This window comes from Lycium barbarum, chromosome 3 (genome assembly GCF_019175385.1).
Source record: "Lycium barbarum isolate Lr01 chromosome 3, ASM1917538v2, whole genome shotgun sequence".
NCBI classification, from domain to species: Eukaryota; Viridiplantae; Streptophyta; class Magnoliopsida; order Solanales; family Solanaceae; genus Lycium; species Lycium barbarum.
In genome coordinates, this window is record NC_083339.1 from 142,207,574 (window position 1) to 142,228,417 (window position 20,844).

At 35.2% G+C, this 20,844-nt stretch overlaps 3 protein-coding genes and 1 non-coding gene across 4 annotated transcripts; 1 reads left to right on the forward strand and 3 right to left on the reverse strand.

Annotated features, from left to right (window-relative positions):
* Positions 1 to 1,836: 1,836 nt before the first annotated feature.
* On the reverse strand, positions 1,837 to 1,996 carry LOC132634571 (U1 spliceosomal RNA). The gene has a single exon (XR_009580275.1). It is a non-coding gene; the product is annotated as a U1 spliceosomal RNA (small nuclear RNA).
* Positions 1,997 to 3,271: 1,275 nt separating this feature from the next.
* Positions 3,272 to 6,087, forward strand: LOC132631499 (trihelix transcription factor ASR3-like). Its single transcript, XM_060347071.1, has 2 exons — positions 3,272 to 3,974; positions 4,774 to 6,087. The coding sequence occupies exons 1-2, from the start codon at positions 3,272 to 3,274 to the stop codon at positions 5,058 to 5,060; spliced, it is 990 nt and encodes a 329-aa protein (XP_060203054.1). The 3' UTR covers positions 5,061 to 6,087.
* A 400-nt stretch (positions 6,088 to 6,487) lies between these two features.
* Positions 6,488 to 8,704, reverse strand: LOC132633159 (magnesium protoporphyrin IX methyltransferase, chloroplastic). Its single transcript, XM_060349389.1, has 2 exons — positions 7,985 to 8,704; positions 6,488 to 7,139 (listed from the first exon to the last, which is right to left on the reverse strand). Exons 1-2 carry the CDS (start codon positions 8,537 to 8,539, stop codon positions 6,732 to 6,734), a joined length of 963 nt encoding a protein of 320 aa, XP_060205372.1. The 5' UTR covers positions 8,540 to 8,704; the 3' UTR covers positions 6,488 to 6,731.
* A 1,560-nt stretch (positions 8,705 to 10,264) lies between these two features.
* LOC132633160 (mRNA cap guanine-N7 methyltransferase 1-like) lies at positions 10,265 to 19,277 on the reverse strand. The gene is made up of 14 exons (XM_060349390.1): positions 19,152 to 19,277; positions 18,922 to 19,061; positions 17,725 to 17,864; positions 17,584 to 17,652; positions 17,395 to 17,466; positions 14,964 to 15,065; positions 14,652 to 14,708; positions 14,136 to 14,274; positions 13,043 to 13,107; positions 12,881 to 12,931; positions 12,272 to 12,334; positions 11,708 to 11,831; positions 11,518 to 11,579; positions 10,265 to 10,914 (listed from the first exon to the last, which is right to left on the reverse strand). Exons 2-14 carry the CDS (start codon positions 18,998 to 19,000, stop codon positions 10,816 to 10,818), a joined length of 1,122 nt encoding a protein of 373 aa, XP_060205373.1. The 5' UTR covers positions 19,001 to 19,061; positions 19,152 to 19,277; the 3' UTR covers positions 10,265 to 10,815.
* Positions 19,278 to 20,844: the final 1,567 nt, after the last annotated feature.

Here is a 20,844-nt window from a genome sequence, read left to right on the forward strand (position 1 = left end):
GATTTTGTATTCGTAGCAAACATTAATATAATAAAATTTTAGATACAGAGCACAAACTATAATGTTATATTAATCATGTTTTGAACATAATATATATACTCTCTCTCTCTCTCTCTCTCTATATATATATATATATATATATATATATATATATATATATATAATCACTATTCAAAGACAACTACATACACATAGATGCACTATAATCTAAAGTGTTGAGCCCGTGCACAGCACGGGCATAAGCCGTCTAGTAATAATAATAATAATAATAATAATCGTGTTACCATAACATACGGGATTAGCGCCATCTCCTTGCAAGATTTTAGTTAGTTACTACTTACTTTTAAAGCATAGTAAGTAATTAACTACAGATAACTAGTACTAATAAAAAATTAGATAAATGGCTCGTGTCATACGACGCTTTATTAATCTGACGTACAATTTTAATAGTTTTAGCCACAAATTGAAGCGAATTAAAATAACACATTTCAAATATTAAAATACTAAAGTTTATAGTAAATAATTATGAAAAAAAGTTTAACATTATTTAAACAACAAAATTTACATATAGTATTCTTAATCCTAATATGATATACTAAAGTTTGTTATTACTTTACTCAAGAAATAAAATATTTTAATAACAATATAATAAAGTTTGTTATCACTTTACTTAAGAAATAAAATATCTAATAATGATGTAATTCTTAAGTGACATTTTTGAAAATAAACGTACCCAAAAGAAAAATTGAAATAACTGGAAGTTGAAATGGATTTGAACAAAAGTCTAATTTAATACGACAACAACATACCGAGTGAAATCCCACAATGTGGGGTCTGGGGAAGGTAAAGTGTACGCGAACCTTACCTCTACCTCGAAAGGAGGGAGATTGTTTCCGAAAGACCCTCGGCTCAAGAGAAAACATGGCAAAAAAGGATAGATAAGAACAAGCAACTCAAAGTAGTATGAGAATGAAAGCAACTCAAAGTAGTATGGGAATGAAATAACGAAAGCGAAAAATCATGATACCAAAAGTCTAATTTAATGATAAACAATAAAGTATTAAACATTTGATAAGTGATATATTTCTTACACCTTTAGGGTCATTTGGTTCGCGAAGTAAGTTTTTTTTAGGATTATAATCCTTAGACTAATTTATATCACATGAGAGGTGATTTGATGGAATAAGGTAGAATATTTAAGATAAAATTTATATTTTCAACCAAACGAAGTATAAACCTAATCCACCACCTCCGATGAACCAAACGACCCCTATGGTCTTCTCCTGTCATAACAAAATTTGAACTCTATTTAAACAACAAAATTTACAACCTTACATAGGATTTAAGGGTCCCCGTGAACACTAAAATTATAACAATAAAAAATGGGTACTCCTCCCCAAATAAGTTGGGCTTGCATCTATTTTGCCCCATCTTTTAAGTAATAAGGTTACAACCTTAAAAGGAAAAGGTATTCATTTACGTATGATAACAGTTCTCTATATTGAGTTTGATACATTTATACTTCTTATTCGAATTTTGAACTACGATATTAACAAATTTCTAACATACAAATATTACAAATCCTTCTTCTAAGAAATTTATGCGATTTTTGGCACATGCAATTAAGTCGAGCATTGGCCAATAATCAATCCAAACATCGGAGCATACCATCATCATATATTATAGACAATGAAGTATCAAACATTTGACAAGGCTCATTCTGAGCTATCATTATTCGAGTAGAACAGGGTCATATGATGTGACCCACAAAGCTGATTGTGGGCTATCAGAGTAGAAAAGACCCATAGAACTTCAAAACTTAAACTATGAATTGGGTAGGGGCCGCGCGAACGCAGGCCCCCTCTGCCACAAATTATGACGTAGGCTCGACCACTTGGGCCGACCTTAGGCGGGCACCCCTCCAAAGTGCAATGGAAGTCACCAACCTAGGCCATGGGCCTTCATGATCGCCCATTGACCCCGTCCAGGTAAGTATGTTCTAAGTTGTTCCATCCTGTTGCTTTATACTACTCCAGCTCTTTGTGTCTCTTTACCTCAGCCAATGTGGGACAAAATGCACTCACTCAGCTTTTCTATTTTTGCTCTGCTGAGCAGAGAAGAGAAACCCCCATTTTCATTGTCGTAGTAAAACAACAGAAACCAACCATGTTATGTTGTTCGGCACTTTTGTCTTTTTTTTTTCCGAAAAATAATTTATGACCTACACTGTTCTAATTTTGGTCTTAAACAAATCAAAGAAAAATGAGATTACTACCAATAACAAAGAACATCATATGCTTGGAATGCACTTATCTAATATAAGTCCAATGCCACAAGATAAATTTATAAAAGTTAGAGAAAACCACCCCCTCACGACTCACGTATGAATTCCTTACAACTATCTTTAACTTTTAATTTTGCATCACTTATCCAATCAACACTGAAACTTTGTAACTAATCTTTACTACTTAAAAATTCATCAAAACATTATCCAATTGCTAATATTTTTATTAATCTTTAACATATACTATTAATTTCTTGAAAAATATTTTTCACTCGAGATCAAGCACTAGAAAATAGTTTTTAGGAAAATAATTTTTTTATTGAAACATTAAAAAGGAAAATGATTTCCGTTATACCAATCCCAGTTTGTTAGGTAAAAACTTCATTATTTAGTGGCAATAGTCCTGAACAGTTGGGCCAGTGACCGTTACTTGGAAATTTTAGTAACCCACAGCAGAGGGTCAAATACACCTTTTAATAGATGCCTTAAACGATTTGGCAATAAATGAGAGTACCAGTATTTGGTCACTCTCCCTTCTCAGAAATGGCAACATCTTCAATGAGAGAATCAGGCAAGGCTGTAAGTTTTGATGTAATAGTTGTGTGAACAAATTTATCCAGCAAGGGCATTTGCAATTGGACAGCATAAATGTACTTAAAGAAAACTGAAAATTAAGGAGTGCTTGAACAAGAAAGCCTTTAAAATTCAATGCCCAAAGAAAGAATTCATGCCTTTGTTTGGAAGTCAATCACCAATCAACTTGGTAAATCTCTTTAAATATCAAAGCAATATCTCCAACAATGTACAGTGTACACGACCCAACTGTAAAGAGATAATAGGCCATACTTAAATTTCCTTCAATAGTCTATTAGTCTTTACAATTTCAAAAACAAAAAATAAAGTTTCCATCAATAGACTGTCCCCAGAGCTCTTTATACTGTCCCCTTTTGTGCTATATTTAGCTCACCCTGACTACTCTGAAACAAAATGACTTTAGGCTCAACAGAGATGAATGAAAACACCACACCATTAGCTGATGGACAGCAAAAACTTACAGAAGACAACATATGTAAAACACCAAGACACTCGCGATGGACCAGGCAAGAAACACTTGTTCTCATACAAGGAAAAAAGGTTGCAGAGGAAAGAGCTCATAGGGGGCGTAAATCCACTTCTATTTTCGGTTCAGACAAGGCAGAACCCAAATGGGATTCGGTCTCCTCTTACTGCAGACAACATGGAGCAGACAGAGGATCTGTTCAATGCAGAAAACGTTGGAGCAACATGATCAGTGACTTCAAAAAAATTAAAGCATGGGAATCACAGGCAAATGGAAGCAGCGAATCTTATTGGAATATGAGTAACGATCTAAGGCGAGAGAAAAGGCTACCAGGTTCTTTTGACAGAGAAGTTTATGATGTCTTGGATGGGAAGGAAGTCACAGAAGAAGCATACCAACTAGCTCTGGTAACTATAACCACAGATGATAAATATGACTATGGGATAGAAACAGTTGAAGAAGAGGAACAGGAAGAGGAAGAGGATGACGATGTTTCTCATACAGGGGAATATATCATGGCAGATGATGTTCTGCATCCAGCCATGGAGGAAATTGGAAGCAACCCAATGAAGGAACGTGCAGTCAAAGATAAAAAAGCTAAGTCCATTCCCTCTCCAACGCCTATATCAGGTAAACAAAAGCGTCTTTCAAAACTTGTTTTGATCTCAACCTCAACTTCAGTTCAGAAGTTAGTTAACTTTTTATCATCAGAACTTATCTGAGATTGTTGCACAACTTTCATGATGGCAATTGCCTTGTTATTATATAATGGTTAGCACAATCTTTTCGTGATTATTTTATTTACAAATGTTGGAGGAATTACTTAATTCTATAGAACAATATTTATATCCTATTTATATTGTTGGAGGTACTAATTTTATCCTGGTGGGATAAATATTTGCTGACAACTACAATTGATTAGATAGTTAGCCTTCTTCACAAACATACAACTCATTTCCTACAAAAAAGAGCAATACCAAAATTACCATTTACTATGAGATTTGGTTCATACTACCACTGTCTATCCCATCTATAACCAACAATGCAAAGCTTGAAGCAGCCTCTCTTTCCTAGCACATACTTGCTCTCACACAGAATTATGTCCCAACTCTTTTTCTTGCTTGATTTGTAACAGCCAAAGTACATTTTGAATTTTCACGAATATTCGGCTAAAAGTTAACCATAATTCCAAATATGCTAGACAGGATGAGTTGTACAAGTAAAGGATCAGAAACTTAAATAAAAGAAATCGATGGACCATTTTTCAGAAACTCTAATTTAATAGCACATTTCAAAGTGCCTACATTCTAATTTAATAGCACATTTCAAAGTTCCACCATGTAAATTAACTTATTTATAACAGCTTTTAGTTAAATGCTACACAGTAAAGATTGAAACAGTAAAGTACATTCCTCTATATTGTTCTCAGGTACAGCTGAAGGAGAACAGCCTGGATCAGATTTCTGGAATAGCCCCGTGTTTCAGAGCGGAGTGAAGAGAAGAAGACAATCATCAGATGGTTGTATTGATAGTAGTCTGGGATATAAGCTGCTGAAAACTCTGGAGCAAAACACCAGTATGCTTCATGCACAACTTGATGCTCAAATGGAAAATCGTCAACTGGATAGGGAGCAGCAGAAGGAACAGACTAATAGTTTAATTGCTGCTCTTAACAAGGTAGCTGATGCAGTAGCAAGAGTTGCTGATAAGATTTAATGGATAAATACAAATTCTAAGATAATGCCAATTTAACAGTAGGTTTTGGTTATTTATCAATTATTATTGTTCTTGACACTGATTACGAAATATTGTTGCTGGTTACTTGGTTTTGAAAACCATAGGATTTTATTTACATATGTGAATGACGGTCTTTTCTGTGATGAATTTAACTAGTACCAATCTATCTGAAAAACCTTGATTATAATTGGACATACGAAAGCAAACACTTAGCAAGAAACTGAATGTACGTTTTTCCTTTTTCTTCTTTTTCTGGGTTGTACTAGAAATAAATAAGATGAAAGGAACCCGCAAGGGTGGCTCAGTTGGTTGAGCATGGGGCTTTAATAATGGAGGTCTCAGGTTCGAAACCCCCTACTTACGACAGCAGGGGATTTGCCTTCCAGATCGAGCTCGTCGCATGGGACTTGCCTAGTGCGGGTTACCTCTCCTGTGTGGTTTGCGAGCTATTGCACAGGAGCTGAGTTTACCCTGTGTGCACCCAAAGGATAGCGGCTACGGGTTCCCGTGTCATCAAAAAAAAAAAAAAAAAAGATGAAAGGATATGCCATAAGAAGGTTAAGTGGTCCTCAATTAGATTATTGGAAACTCATAGACGAGTATCCATTTCTTAAAATTAAATCATAAGGGAAGAGGCTATGTTTGAAAAGCTTCACTCTCGAATTCTTATGTTCAATCTCATCCCTGAACTGGATTACTTGATAGTTTCTCCAAGGGAAGAGGCTATGTTTGAAAAGCTTCACTCTCGAATTCTTAGGTTCAACCTCATCCCTGAACTGGATTATTTGATAGTTTCTCCAATTTTTATCCCAAATGCTTAACACCATTCCACTAATAATTCTCCCTCCGTTCACTTGTACTTGTCCACTATGGACTTTGCACACCCCTTAAAAAATAATAAATGAAATGCATAATTTACCATGATACTCATATTAATCGGTGCATATTTTTAATGAATTTGAAAAATGATTTGACATGAGTAATTAATACTATGGGTAAAACAGGAAAAAAAAATTGTTATCTCTTAATATGCTAAAAGTGACAAGTAAAAGTAAAAATGTATTTTTAGAATAGTGGTCAAGTAAATGTGAACGGAGGGAGTAATATTTTACAGTTTTCATGACTTTAAGAAATCAAATTCATTTAACAGTTCAATTCTCAACTTTGATGTATGTTTTCTCCCTTAAACTAGTTTTGAAACCATTATTTTATATTTTCTTTTGCTGCCTCTAATATGATATAATACATAACTCAACTAACATTTTAAAGTCCGTTATCCTATAAGACACTGTCATTATACAAAATGAAACTAGAAGCATAAGAAAATAAAGGAAAGGATTTCACAAACAATCAATCATTGTTTGAGGTGAAAATGTGGCAGAGCTGCTGGCAGAAAACCACAAAAGTTAAGGACGAAAACGAATAAAGCCACCAAATGATGACTAAATTTACATTTCGTGATATATTAATAATATCGACAAAAAATTTCCAAGTCAGAAGCAGAATTTAGATACATTGTAAACTATTATACAAGTTAGAAACTGAGGAGTGAGATAACGCATTCATAATAAACACTCAACGGACTTCCTAATCTCTAAACAGCAGCGAAGAAACATGGCAAACAAATGAGATCTCACTTGCCTTTCAATCCTAAGCAGGGACAGCCTCAATAAGCTTTGCAAAGTAAAATTGTGTGGCAATCAAGCCTCTCTTCCTTATCTTCCACCCAGCTTTTTGCAGTGCCCTCTCCACATCAGCCTCTGCATGTAGATATGCTCGTGTAGCCTTTGAAGGTCCAGGGAACAACTCTCCGATTCTTTTTAACAAATCATAATAGAATGTCTTCGGGGCGAAGCTAATGATCAAACGATTCTCAGCCAATGACGCAAGATGAGAAATCATACCATCAGCCTTACTTTGTGGGTAATGTATCATAACATCTAAGCAGACCACAGTGTCATACTTCCCATCCAAACTCTCCAAGTCCTTCACTTCAAATTTTGGCATTACTGGTGCTGGGGACTGGTCATCCTTAGCCTTGAACAACTCCTCTTGTGCCTTCATTAAGATTAAGAAGTATTTTTCAGTTCTCAACTCCACAAAAGCCATATTCCTAATACCAATGACACTTCTAAAGCAAGTTTCTTCCTTTAAGACGACTCAATGCTCGCCTTAAAATCTAAGATAACCTCTAAAGGATACAAAACACCTGCTGGTCCTAAATCTGTAATTTACTTTGTTCAACCTAAGAGAAGCATAAATAAATTTCTTTTTCCACACTACTCAAAATGTGATGCAACAGCATAGGCAGATCCAACTCTCTGGACCCTTGACTAAAACTACTCCCTTTGTCCTTATTTATGTAGCGCACTTTCTTTTTTAGTCTGTTTCACCTTTCTATATTTATACGCAATTAATTTTGAACTTTCCGTTTTACCCTTAATGAAGACTTGTTTTAGACCACAATTTTAAAAAGTTTTTCTTTCCCTCTTAAACTTGATGCCCAGTCAACAATGAGATGGAGGGAGTATATTTAAAATATGTATGAAAATTTTCTAAAGATTATTACTTATAATAAATCAGCTATGAGGAGTATTAGCTGCTGCAGTAGTCTACCACGGAGACGGATTCAGGATTTGAAGTTTATGGGTCTACATTGATCTCGAGTTAATAATATAATACGTACTAACTAGATTCACAGTTAAATATTTATAAATGTTTAGTAGATTTCTATATATATATATATAGGGTCTGAGCAAAAGCTAATAGATTCACGTGAACTCGTAACCAGGCTTCTAAATCCGCCACTGACTACCTACCACAGACATAAAACTTCAAGTATGCAACAAGACTATATTTTTATCTAACAAATAAGCTCGGAAAAAATATTCGAAAATGAGCACCTGTTTTTGGGCTTCAGCGACCATGGAAGCAGAAATATCACTAGCTGATACAACAGCACCTTCTTTAGCTAATGGAATCGACAAACACCCGGTCCCACAACCAGCATCACATACAGTAACTCCCTTCAAAGATCCTTCTTCAGTCAACATTTTCATAACATTCTCAACAGTTTTAGAATGTCCCAATCTAATATCCATTTGCACTTTATTAACATCATCAGTATCACCATATATCTTCTTCCATCTCTGAAACCCATTATTATTAAAATACTCTCTCACTACTTCCTTATCACCACCCCCTACTTCCTCAGCTTGCAGCTGTCGCCGCCTCTCAGGGTCGGCTAGTGAGAGGATAGCGGCGAGTGCTGCCACAGAACTGCCGCCGAGTACGGCGAGTGTTGTGCTGTCTAAGGCGGAGATGTCGGTGGTGGCGGTGGAGAGTGGGGGGAGGGCAGAGATGGTGAAGTTACGGCGAGTGTTGTTTGGTTTAGTGTGATGGATTTGGGGGTTTAAGGTGAAGTTAACGGGAGAGAAGAGTGGGGAAGAGAAAGCCATAATTTAAGTGGATAGTTGAGTCAGCTAAATTTCCGACCAAAGGCTGAGTTGAGTGGAATAGAAGGTAGTTGACGATAGCGTGTGTAATCTTGCGGGATAAGGATATGATTCGTTGCCTTTCGTTCCCGTTGGGTCACCACTATTCAACAGTGTACTAGAGTAAAGTACAGTTAGTTGAGTTTAATATTAGGCTCAAAATGAACATATATAGGTAAACCTTTTTAGAATATGAAATTTGTGATTCTAATAATTAAAAGAGAAACTTATAGAAATTAGCTATGATTTGGACGGTTCTAATAAGTGATATCTATAATTTAGCTAATTACGGCTCATAGTTGTTAATTCCTTGTCATATGGTGTATTCGGCTTCACTCAATGGTTTCATTCATTCGTAACTACTTTTACGTTATATTTTATTCGGTTGTGTTCAAACAATAAAAAATTTAAATAAAATATAAGCGAAAGTACAAAAAACATAAACTCCTTTAAAATACAGGCAAAAAAAACAAAAACATAGATTGTATTTACACTAAAAATGACGAATACACTCAAATCCGGTCAGATCTGAGAAATACAAGAAATAAAATACACTCAGATTTGAGAAAAAACCGATCCGTTGGCCATGGATTTCAGCCAGAGATGACGACGACGGGGGAGAGGGGTATGTAAAGGAGAAAGAGACTATGGCGGCGGAGGGAGAAGAAGAAGGTGACGATGACGGTGGATGGAGATGATGACGGCGCTAGAACTCCCTAGTTTTTAGGCGGGAGATGGCAACGGCGCTCGAACTCGAGTTTTCCGGTGTGAGATGGCGACGGCGGTGGAGGGAGAAGAAGACGACTTTGTTCTCAATTTATTTTTCTCCCTGATATCGTATTATTCTTTAAATATATATTATAGCTAAGGTAGGTAATTAATTTAAATTATAATTACTGTAAGTAAATACCTCTTAGATGTTATCTGCACCATGTAAAATTACCTAGTAATAAAATATGCTACTTGCTAAAATATATAAAATGTGAAATTTATAATCTTAAAAATAAAATTGATGTTGAACATCCATAATATTATCTGACATTCAAATTGTATTTAGTTGTTATGAACAAACAAAATCTTGTCTTTTTTTTTTCTTTTCCAATTTGCTTACTGGCCTTTCACTGTGATAGAGGTAAAATCTGCGTACATTCTACCCTTTCCAGACCCTACTTTGTGGGATTTCACTGGGTATGTTATTGTTGTATACTCCCTCTGTCCCAATTGATGTGGCACCAATTGAAAAAATAAAGTTAAAAGAATATTTTTTGAGAAAAATTATTGATCTAAAATAAGATATAAACATTTGTGTGACTATAAATCATGTGGCTATAAGCCATCTCATTAATAGTGAAATGAGAAGTTTAAAGTGAATTTGTTTCTAAATATGAAAATGTCATAAAAAAATTTAAAACTAAAAAAGAAACTATATCACATAAAATGAAACCGGGAAGTAAAGGATAATAAAATCATTTAATCTTAAAATCTCAAATGATATTTATATTTCATTAATTTTTTTTTAAAAATAATTCAATACTAATAAGGTTGAATATGTATAACATGTATAACTATATAAATCTTGTATTGTCAAAACAGTCAGTCTCCAAAATCAAACAATCAGTTGTTCCATTAATATAATTGATCTTATATCAGTGTATTTTTTTCTTTGTTTTCTCTTTTTGTTTCCACCCGGTGCCGGCTACCCGCATGGGAGCCGACTATATCCGAATTCACGTCGCGTAGGCCCATTCTGGAGAAGCGCTCCTAGCAAAAAAGTTTCCATACTCAAGACAAACCCGAGACCTCTAGGGAGGAACAGCCCTATTCACTGCACCACGTCCTTTTTGTCTTGTATCTTGGAAACAATCTGATTTTGGCAATAGAAACTTTTGCCCATTTCCCTTCTCTTTTAATTTATAACGGTACACAAAATTTACATGGTAAGTAATTGCAAGTGGACACACATTTGTACTGGTGACTAGTATCTTTATTCAGCTGCCTCTACCCACATCAACTGGAAAGAAGCCGTTTCTTTTAAACTATGCTGACTCACTCTTATGCTGGAGTGTTATAAGTTGTAACAAATGATTAGCCCAAAACTATAGTCTTTAGTCTGCAAAATTGATTAGCAGCTCAATTTATTGACACGAAAGGGCACATTTTGTTGACTGTTGTCCCTCTTCCTTTCAGATACTTCCTCATGTGCCATAAAAGTTTTCAGGTTCAGAGGTTGGAGCACTGCACTACACTGCACCGTTAATATCCTCGATATCGTCTTTTGTCAAATTCATCTTGCCTTTGTCTCGTCCGGGGTTTTTTCGTGTTTGATCCAGTTGCCCTCGCTGCAAAAATAAACAAGATTTTAACCAAGATCGCAATCACTATAGTCAATGACACTATCCGTGCAAAGGCTATTATCATAGACAATCTAATATGAAAGAAGTAATTGATTTTATTTGTCATAATTGTGTTGACACATATTGGTGCCTAATATGGTACCTAGACTATACCTGGACTATGACAGCGGGGCGGAGCTAGAGACCAAGGTAGGAGTTCGGCTGAACCTAGTACCTTGGTGAAAACACTGTATTTGTCTTGAACCAATTTACAACAACAATAACAACTCAATGTAAACCCATTTAACACGTACAAATTACTATTATTACTAATTTAGAACCCAGTAACTTAAAAGAGCTAGAATTTTGAACCCATAAACTTCAACTGAGCAACCCAATTGTGCCTTACATGTGCTCTACAGGTGCACATAATATTTCTTCCCAATGAGCCCTAGCTCCGACTCTCTATGACATGGTTAAAAGGATAAGGGTTCGTTCGATAGGGACATGCTGTCGGGGATGCCGGTCAAGGCCCCCTAGTTCGGTACTTGGATTATACTATTTAAGAAACAATGGTAATATCAGAACATAAATTAGGTATATTAGTACCTTTCTCAGAACAAATGCCAAATAAAGGTAGGCTACCTCCCATTCATCTGGTGATAGAGTACCTGTTGTTAGCAACATAAATCAGAACACAAGCTGGGGAAACATATGAAATAAGGCATCAAATATCACAACATTACTTTCGATGAAACATCGAAGCAGTAACATTCGGCAGCCAAAGAACTAAACTTACTTCGGTCTTTGTTCCCATCACCTAACGCACCAAGCCTCCTCATGAGTTCAACGAACTCTGGTTTCTTCATGTATTCGTCTACAAATACGTGGTTATTCTTCACAAAGACTAGCTCAAAGTCATACTGCATTTAACAAAAGAAAAAAACTGCTGTGAGAACAAACCAAAAAGGCGAGAAAGAACTGCATGCCATGGTATTCCTGAATGCTAACTATGATATGTCTAAATCCTTTAGATATCAATAACTATGCCTCATATACCATACATAAATTATCTCCTACTTACTAGAAGGATTTGTGTAATATACTCCCTTATTTTTGTGACTCATAACTAACATTAGAGCGCTCTTAATCAAGAAAAACACCGCCTATTCAATATAAGAGAGAATGTACGATGGTCCAACTTAAAGAAAACGGATATAAGATCCAAAAATGGGGAACTTATACCCAACAGTTTCCTGTTTTCATTTAAAGAAAAAGGGATCTATATAAAGTCAGAAAGCAAGTGACCTGTGGGTTCGAAATATATCTAACAACTATAAATAGGGGGCACAGACACTAATACCTCTTCAGCCAATGCCTTGAAGACGTGGAAAGGGACAATCCATTCGGGGCAGTCAACAGCATCCTACAATGCAAATCTTAATTGTTTAATTTTTTATAAGCAGAGATACATATATGTAATCAAAGGATATTCAATCAGGACCCTAACTTGGTTTTCAGAATTTAATAGGAGGATGATAAGATCCCAAGAATAGCACATATAATCTTTATTAAGTCATGTTTAGACCGGAATTCCTCGCCAATTGAACCCAAACATAGTGTTTGATTTCATCCATAAGACCATAACACATGCAAATCCATAACAATAGAATAGAATAAGAAAACTCATCTAGTCTTGCTATAACTTGCCAATTGTAGAGGCTAAATCAAAAAGACAAATAAAAATCCTCCAATGTGCATTATTCTAACGTCTATAGCAAAACTGAAAGACGTGCATGCATAAACTAGCTACAGAATGAGTAAATAAAAATCGTAAAATTGATTCCAAATGGAAGCTAACATTTATGTTTTGCAACAAAAATCAACAAGAACACAAAAACAACAACAAATCTTTAGCAATAAGCTTAAAGGACGCAGCTAAGATATATAGGAAGGCACAAGGTGTACAGACCTCCAGATGGAACTTATATTTGATGCCAAAAGGATTTGAAGATTTAAATTTCTGCAACAGTAGAAGAGAAAATCTCATTATACAATAAGTCAATAATACAAACACCTAGAATAGAAAATATACATTAATAACAAAATTACTGGAAAATGATAAATAATTTACCTTCTCCGAAAATTCTTCATCAAACCGTATCCAGTAGACACTATTACCAAAGGCTAGTCCTTCAGCTGCAATTTCACAGAGGAAAGGGACCATATATCAACAGATCTTTAGGATGTACCAAAAAAACGACTACATAACACATTTCAAAAGTAGCAATGAAACCATCAGTCCACTAGTCGAGGCAATGGTTACGCGATCATAAAAGCCTGGAGAATATTAGAGTAATTAACAAAGTACTTGGAGGAATTCCAATCTGACTTATACCATGATGTAAAAGGTATATATACATATCCACTAGGTTCTAATTAAGGAAAAGATAAAAGAAGATACTCTATGAATCTTTACATATTTCCTAGGTTATGTACATAAAACCAAATGTAGACTCTATTCATTTTGTAACAAGACAATCACACAGGGGTCCAGTAACACAGAGTATAAAATCAGAAAAATGTCACCTAAGATGGTTGATACCGAGCTTGTAAGTAAGAGTGATACTACGACGGTTGAAGGTGCTAAAAAGGGACGATGTGGAACCTAAAATCACATGAAGAGAAATTGTCTCAAGAGACCTACAATCTCTCAAAATCAGTGCAGACTTAACAAGGAAAAGAACAGAATAGAAGAACAGGAACTATAAATACCAAAAAAATACAATTAAGGTTTAGTTGTAGATGTTATTCTTACATTAGGTTTGGTGTTTGTTAGAAGTCTTTTTTGTCTAGTTGCGTGCTTGCAAGTGTAGGAAAAAGCATTAGAGTTAGATAACTTCAATTTTTGAAGGAACCCTTAATTTACAAGAAATTATTTGTCAGTGCTGGAAGGAAATAGGTCCAAATAGAGGGCATAAAGGATTTACATTTCCAACCCATCTAGTTTAAATTTGAGATATAGTTGAATAATTGATTGAATCAGACAACAATCATAGCATTTATGCACCCACCCCCCAACCCCCCCCCCCCCCCAAAAAAAAAAAAAAAAAGGAGATAAAACGAAAAAAAAGTGGAATGACTTTGTTGTACATCACAAAGACATGACAGTCTCACATATATAGTTTCAACAGGGACAAGTAGAGCAGAATTGAGCAAAATTAAACCTTCTCTTAGCTTCTTGATGATGACATTGGCATCCGGCATTGTTCCAATAAATATTCCTCCAGGTCGAAGTAAAGCTGAGACATTGGCCAGCGCACGCCGTGCACGTGCCTCAGTAGACCACGAATAATGCATAGCAAACTGCAAATTTCAAGTTTTCTTTGTTTTCAATCAACTATGAAAGTCCACCCAAGACAAGCTTAATTATCTAACACTCTGAAGAACGACGTTTGTTACTCCCTCCGTCCCAATTTAAGTGTCTTACTTTCCTTTTTGTTCTGTCCTAAAAAGAGTGTCTTTCTATATTTAGTAAGTTGACAATTCAAACATCCTACATGGCAAGTTTATAACCACAAGATTCAAAGGACATTTCAGTACATTATACACATCTCTAATTTAGGACCACAAGATTCAAAAGTATATCTTTATTTTATAAACTCCGTGCCTAGTAGTCAAACTAAGACACTTAAATTGGAACAGAGGGAGTATATTATAGGAAATGCGGGAGACTAACATACCTGACAGCTACAAACATCAAATGGTGCATCATCTTCTAAAACCCGATCCAGACGAACCTGAAATTCACCACAGACAAGATATCAGTAGAGTCATTGCCCGTGATTTTTCAATAAAAGCACAAAGCAGATTGGTATATCAGTAGTTTAAAGCAAATGCTGATCATCACTATGCATAAGGTCCTAGTATGTCTAGGAAATGATTCATCAAACATTCCTGATGTTTACCACCAGAAAGAAAGCAACAAAAGGATATGAATTTTCAGTTCCATCTGCAAGAACAGGAAAACTTGATCATGTGGTTAGCTGATTTACCTCAAAACAATCTCCGCACATAAGTCTGGCAGGAAATGAGAACTTTTTGCGGCGCTGATGGTGATCTGCTTCACCATTGTAGCGAGTTCGGCAGTCTTCTATCTTTACATAATTCAACAATAATATCAAAAGTCAGGCTAGCACTCAAATGCCATTGAAAATAAAACATAGACCTCCAAATGAATTTAACATAAACACATAAGGAAATATAACCTTCTAAAAGGTAATGCCATTGAAAATAAAACATAGACCAAAAAAAAAAAAAGAAGAATTTAACATGAATATATAAAGAAATATAACCTTCTAAAAGGTGAATTTTAGTTCCCGTTAATAGAGGACAAACCCTAGCATGTAAATCTACTAAATCGAGGACTCATTTAAGAAATGCAAGCCTCTCAAATGGCTGAAGTATTTAGGACTGTGATGTCAACTGGTAGAATTTAAGAAAGGTTCTTTGACCTTCCTGAAGTAAATAAACCAGATTAACCTCCAACTGAAAGGCAACAACAACAACAACATACCCAGTGAAATCCCACATAGTGGGGTCTGGGGAGGTAGAGTGTACGCAGACCTTACCCCTCCCTTGGGAGGTAGGGAGGTCCAACTGAAAAGCAAAAACTACAATTTTATCACCATTTCCATCAAGTAAAATGATAATATGATATGAGGTTAAAAAGAAATGCGGATTCCACATAGCCGACCACAACTTGTTTGGGATTGAGGCGTAGTTGTTGTTGTTCCATCAAGTAAAAGTAGCAACCCAATACATTTTCCCATATTCAGCATTTATCAAGTATTCAATAATAAACGAATCCATGGAAAATAGAGAGACTGAAGATCAACCTTCGTATTACAATAAGCAAGTATTGCAGGGCAATATTCATTAGTCCACGAATCCGCTTCATAGGATTATCTATGGAGATGCATGCACACGCACGGTTCAAATAGAACATATACAAGAAATTGATTTTTCTAGTTAATCTTGCTGGTCAATGCTACTAGTCAGCTACGAATTATTTAACTTTCATCAGCTAGTTTTGGGAAATCATGCGAGCAAAAATGATCGCATAACATGCAGATCAGATACATGGCACGCTCTCCATGAGCAAAAGCTGTCTACGATAACCCCTTCGTTAGTTTATTTGATAAGTTAAAGTTCTACGATAACCTAAAGAACAAAATAGAGATCCCCAATGTGTTTGCCCGTTTTATCACAAACTTGAGTCGTTACGGCATTGTTCATGCAAAGAATATTTCAAAAGTTTAGCCAAATCTGAGAGTTATTTAATAAACGAATCCACGGAAAATGGAGAGACTGAAGATCAACCTTCGAATTACAATAAGCAAATATTGCAGGGCAATATTCATTTCATTAGTCCACAAGTCCATTTCATAGGATTATCTATGGAGATGCATGCACACGCACGGTTCAAATAGAACAAAGATACAAGAAATTGATTTTTCTAGTTCAATCTTGCTGGTCAATGCTACTAGTCAGCTACGAATTATTTAACTTTCATCAGCTAGTTTTGGGAAATCATGCGAGCAAAAATGATAGCATAACATGCAGATCAGATACATGGCACGCTCTCCATAAGCAAAAGCTGTCTACGACAACCCCTTTGTTAATGTATTTGATAACTTATAGTTCTACGATAACCTAAAGAACAAAATAGAGATCCCCAATGTGTTTGCCCGTTTTATCACAAACTTGAGTCGTTACGGCATTGTTCATGCAAAGAATATTTCAAAAGTTTAGCCAAATCTGAGAGTTATTCCGATTAAGAAGACCAAGTGCATTTAACTAAGACTAAAGAAAACAAGGCGGGGATTTTCGGTACTTAAGCAATTAGGCTGCATGCTATGCAAGTTAAACAAGGCGGGGTTTTTTGGCACTCAAGCAATTAGGCTGCATGCTATGCAAGTTAAGTAAATTTTGGATCTTGAAAAGAGAGGCAGAGTACTATTGACAATAAACAGAAACATAAACCTATATAATGAGTGAAATCTGACTGAATACATGTCAATTTAGTGGCACCAAATCATTATGGAAGCGCAAATTGAAACGAAGATACGCCTTTATCTGTTATTTATCCTTCTTTAACCCCTTTATGAATTAACGATGGGATGCAAAGTCGCACCTTAAATAATCCCATTACGCTTCACTCAAAGCACCATTCTTACTGCTAATAGCATAGTAGCCTTCAGAAGTTTGATGAATAATATTTAATAATGCTGAACTGCAGAACATTTAAATAATGGTTAAAACATCTTTCCACATTACAAGTGATCAAATAACAGACGGTATGTTTTCTGGAAAGTCTTATCAGTAGTTCAACTAGATATACATAGCTTGCTGAAAGGAAGCTCTGACTTGCAGCGCCAAGTGCAGAAAAAGCAACAAAAATATATTCATCCAGGATGAACTTACCGAACCATTGGCAATATCGATGCCAACATAATATCCAACATTTGCTTTATCCCATTTAATGAGATCACCACCCTGGTGTAAACAGAAAGATATTCAAAATAAGATGCATGACTACTTGCTTATTACACCTAGAAATTTTAACAAGTAGTTAGTGCCCGATAATTTGGGTGTACAATATGCAAAAAGTACCTTCCCACAAGCAAGATCAAGAACTGCATCTCCTCTTTTGGCATAGAGTTGAATTAAGACACTCTTAATCTAACACGCCAGAAAACCTCATTAGCAATGAACTATGTAGAATATCCATGCCCACGAATAAACAAGACATACCCAATTGTTAAGTTTCTTTAAATGAATAATAGGACTTGCTTCGCGCTCTTCAAGAGTTTGGTTGGTCCTCGCGCTGTAATGATCAGCCACCTTCCTGGCAAATATTTTTGTGCTCTCATCTTCCAGAAAATTAGCGTCGCCTGACACCAGTTCAAACTTTAAATTGAACCGCAAATCCGCAATATAAAACCAGTTTCTGACTTCTTTTATCCAAAAGGTTATAACTTCCTACAGTTTTGTATCACAAGTTCAATTTTTAGGGCATAATTCATTGCTCCTAACAGTTAAACAACTACCCTGCATAGTAAATAAAATTGTGGCAAAAAACTTTGGCAGCTAAAATAACAGCAACATATCATTCTTATTACTAATGCAACAATGAACAAATACGATGTACCCGTGTCTATATAATGAATAGTAATAAAATCAGATGAGGTTTCTATTTATAAGAAAAATATGAGAAAATTCTCTTCTAGGTTATGCTTAAAAAACAGTAAATTCGCTGACTTCTTGGGTACTAATACGACAGTGAGAACACATATGATGTATCCATACCTATACAAAGAAATGTCAATAATTAATTCAGATTTGTTTACAATAGAATATGAGAAAATCACCTTCTGGGTTGTGCGTCTACAGAAGTAAAGTTTCTAACTTTTGTCATATGATGGTGGTATTCTAGCCCGCTTGCGCACACCTCGACTATTTCACCAGGACCAGGTACCTACTACCTCCTACCTCCTACCTCCTACCTCCTACCTCCTACCTCCTGCTAGCACAGGTACTAGGTAACTCTGCTTACCAAGGCTTGTGACTTTAACTTTATTGGGTATTAATGCAACACTGCATAATTATGTTGTATCCATATTATACCAAGAATTCTTGATAAATAAAAATCAAGTTGGATTTTTGATAAAATTTATAACTAAGAAAAAAAACATTCTGGGTTGAGCTAAAATAACAATAAAGACTCTAATTTTATTGGTATTAATGCAACAACGAATGAATATATCGTTTCCATTTTATACCAAGAAAATATAATAAAAAAATAAAGTTGGGGCTGTGATAAAAGACTAAAAAATGAGAAATTTACCTTCTAGGTTGAGCTTAAGTAACAAATACTTTATGTTGTATTCATATTAGGTACAAATAATAAAAATCAAGAATGATTTGTGTTAAAGAAAAGGAGAGAATTACCTTCAGGGTTGTGCTTAAATTTGGATTGAGGAGGTCCAAGAGAACCTGAAGATGGAGACTCTGAGTAACTTCGCTTCATTATTAGAATCAAGATTCAATAACACCTAACTTATTTTGATAAATCTGAGAAGTACATGGACCTGAAAAGAATTTTTTCTAAATTAAACTATCTACCGGGAATGAAGGGAGGGGTTTGATTTATTTATCTCAGGGAGATTGTTAGTTCATACAGGTCTTCACTATTTGATTGGCTTTTGTTAGCAAAACCTCATGGGCTATGGCCACCTTTTTGCTTCAAATCCAAATCCCTTTTTGAGTTTTCCCCTTTCTTGATTGTTAGTTTATATTTTCTTTTTTGTTTTTACTTATATCAATATTTGTAGGGCAATATGCTGGACAAATTGCTTGTCTTTAATTTTTGTCCTACCCCAGGATTCGAACCCGGCTTAGTCATCAAAAAAAAAATACAACACAAGATTTTGTAAAAATTCTATCTTATGCGGTAGACTTTACCTTATAGCATAACTAAAAGACACACTCTACCTGCTTTAAGGCACATCTTTTGCAAAGCATTGCCATGCAAATTATTTATTTTTTACTGAGCGGGGGTTTAATTCCAGAAACTCAATATTTTCGGTCATCTTTTTAAGAGAAGTGCAAAAATTAAAGACCAGCTGAGAGACAAAAATTAAAGACCACCCCACAAGAAAGGAAATCCGCGCAAAAAATTAATTTTGTGAGTAGTCAACGGCGGGGGAGCAAAATACTCTAGAGTTAAGTTGCTTCTAATTATAAAAAAGTAATATTTTTTTGGAACATACTAAAAAGAAAAGTGTGTCACACAAATTTGACGGAGGGAGTAATTATTTACTAATATTTTTTATAAATTTTATGCAACGGTAGAAAAATGTGTAATAATTGCCACTTTTAATAATTAAGAAAGAGTTATTTGACTTCATAAGTTGTATGAATTAAAACGAATAGAGTAATAATTATGTAGTAAGTAATTTGAATGGATTGAATTAGCACCTCAATGTAACTGTAATTACAAATATCACGTGTTCCAACTCGACCTACAATAGTCTTAGCCAATTCAACATAAGATAACTCAAACAGAACCAATCCCGTTTTTTATTAGCCTAGCCTAGTTCGTATTTTAGAAAGCGTTGCGATATGTCCTCGCTCTTTAGAGACTTATTTGATCGTGTTATAGTTAGAAAGAGGTAAATTATGCATTAGAGGTTGGTGAAAATCGAGGCTAGTACTTACTAACCAAGATAAATAGGCCTACTCGTGAAGTAGCTGATATTTGATTGGTATGGTGAGCATTTTGCGTTATCGTGAGATAGGCCCCCAGTGGTATGGATGAAATATCACTCGGACTCAAAGCTAGTCGATTCTTTTGTAAATATATTGAGGCACAATAATCGACTGGATGATAAAATAAAGGGTCATACCAAATAGAGCCAAACTTTAAATACTAGATACAACTTCAAAATAACATGGGATAAAACCTAAAATTAACATTCAGCCAATGTCTGAACCCTAGGATATTCAACCTAGTACACATCTTAAGGCACATAACATATCTTTGTTGCATTATTGTCTTATTTGGTAGACGTTTTTTTTATGGTTTCCAGACAGGAGTCCGGTATTCAGAGTCGGATTATATCCGGGGTAGGGCCTATTTACAGGGATAGCGTTCCTTATTAAGAATTTTTTTATATCCAAAGCTCGAACCCGAAATTTTATGATTAAGGGAGGAATAGCTCCATTCACTACACCACACCATTGGTTATTTGGTAGATGTTAACATGTACATTTAAGTACTAATCTATCTAGAAAGAATGACTGAGTTCGAATTGAAGGATCAAAACATCTAAGTACTATTTTGTGTGTAATGAAATATCAAATTCTTATTAT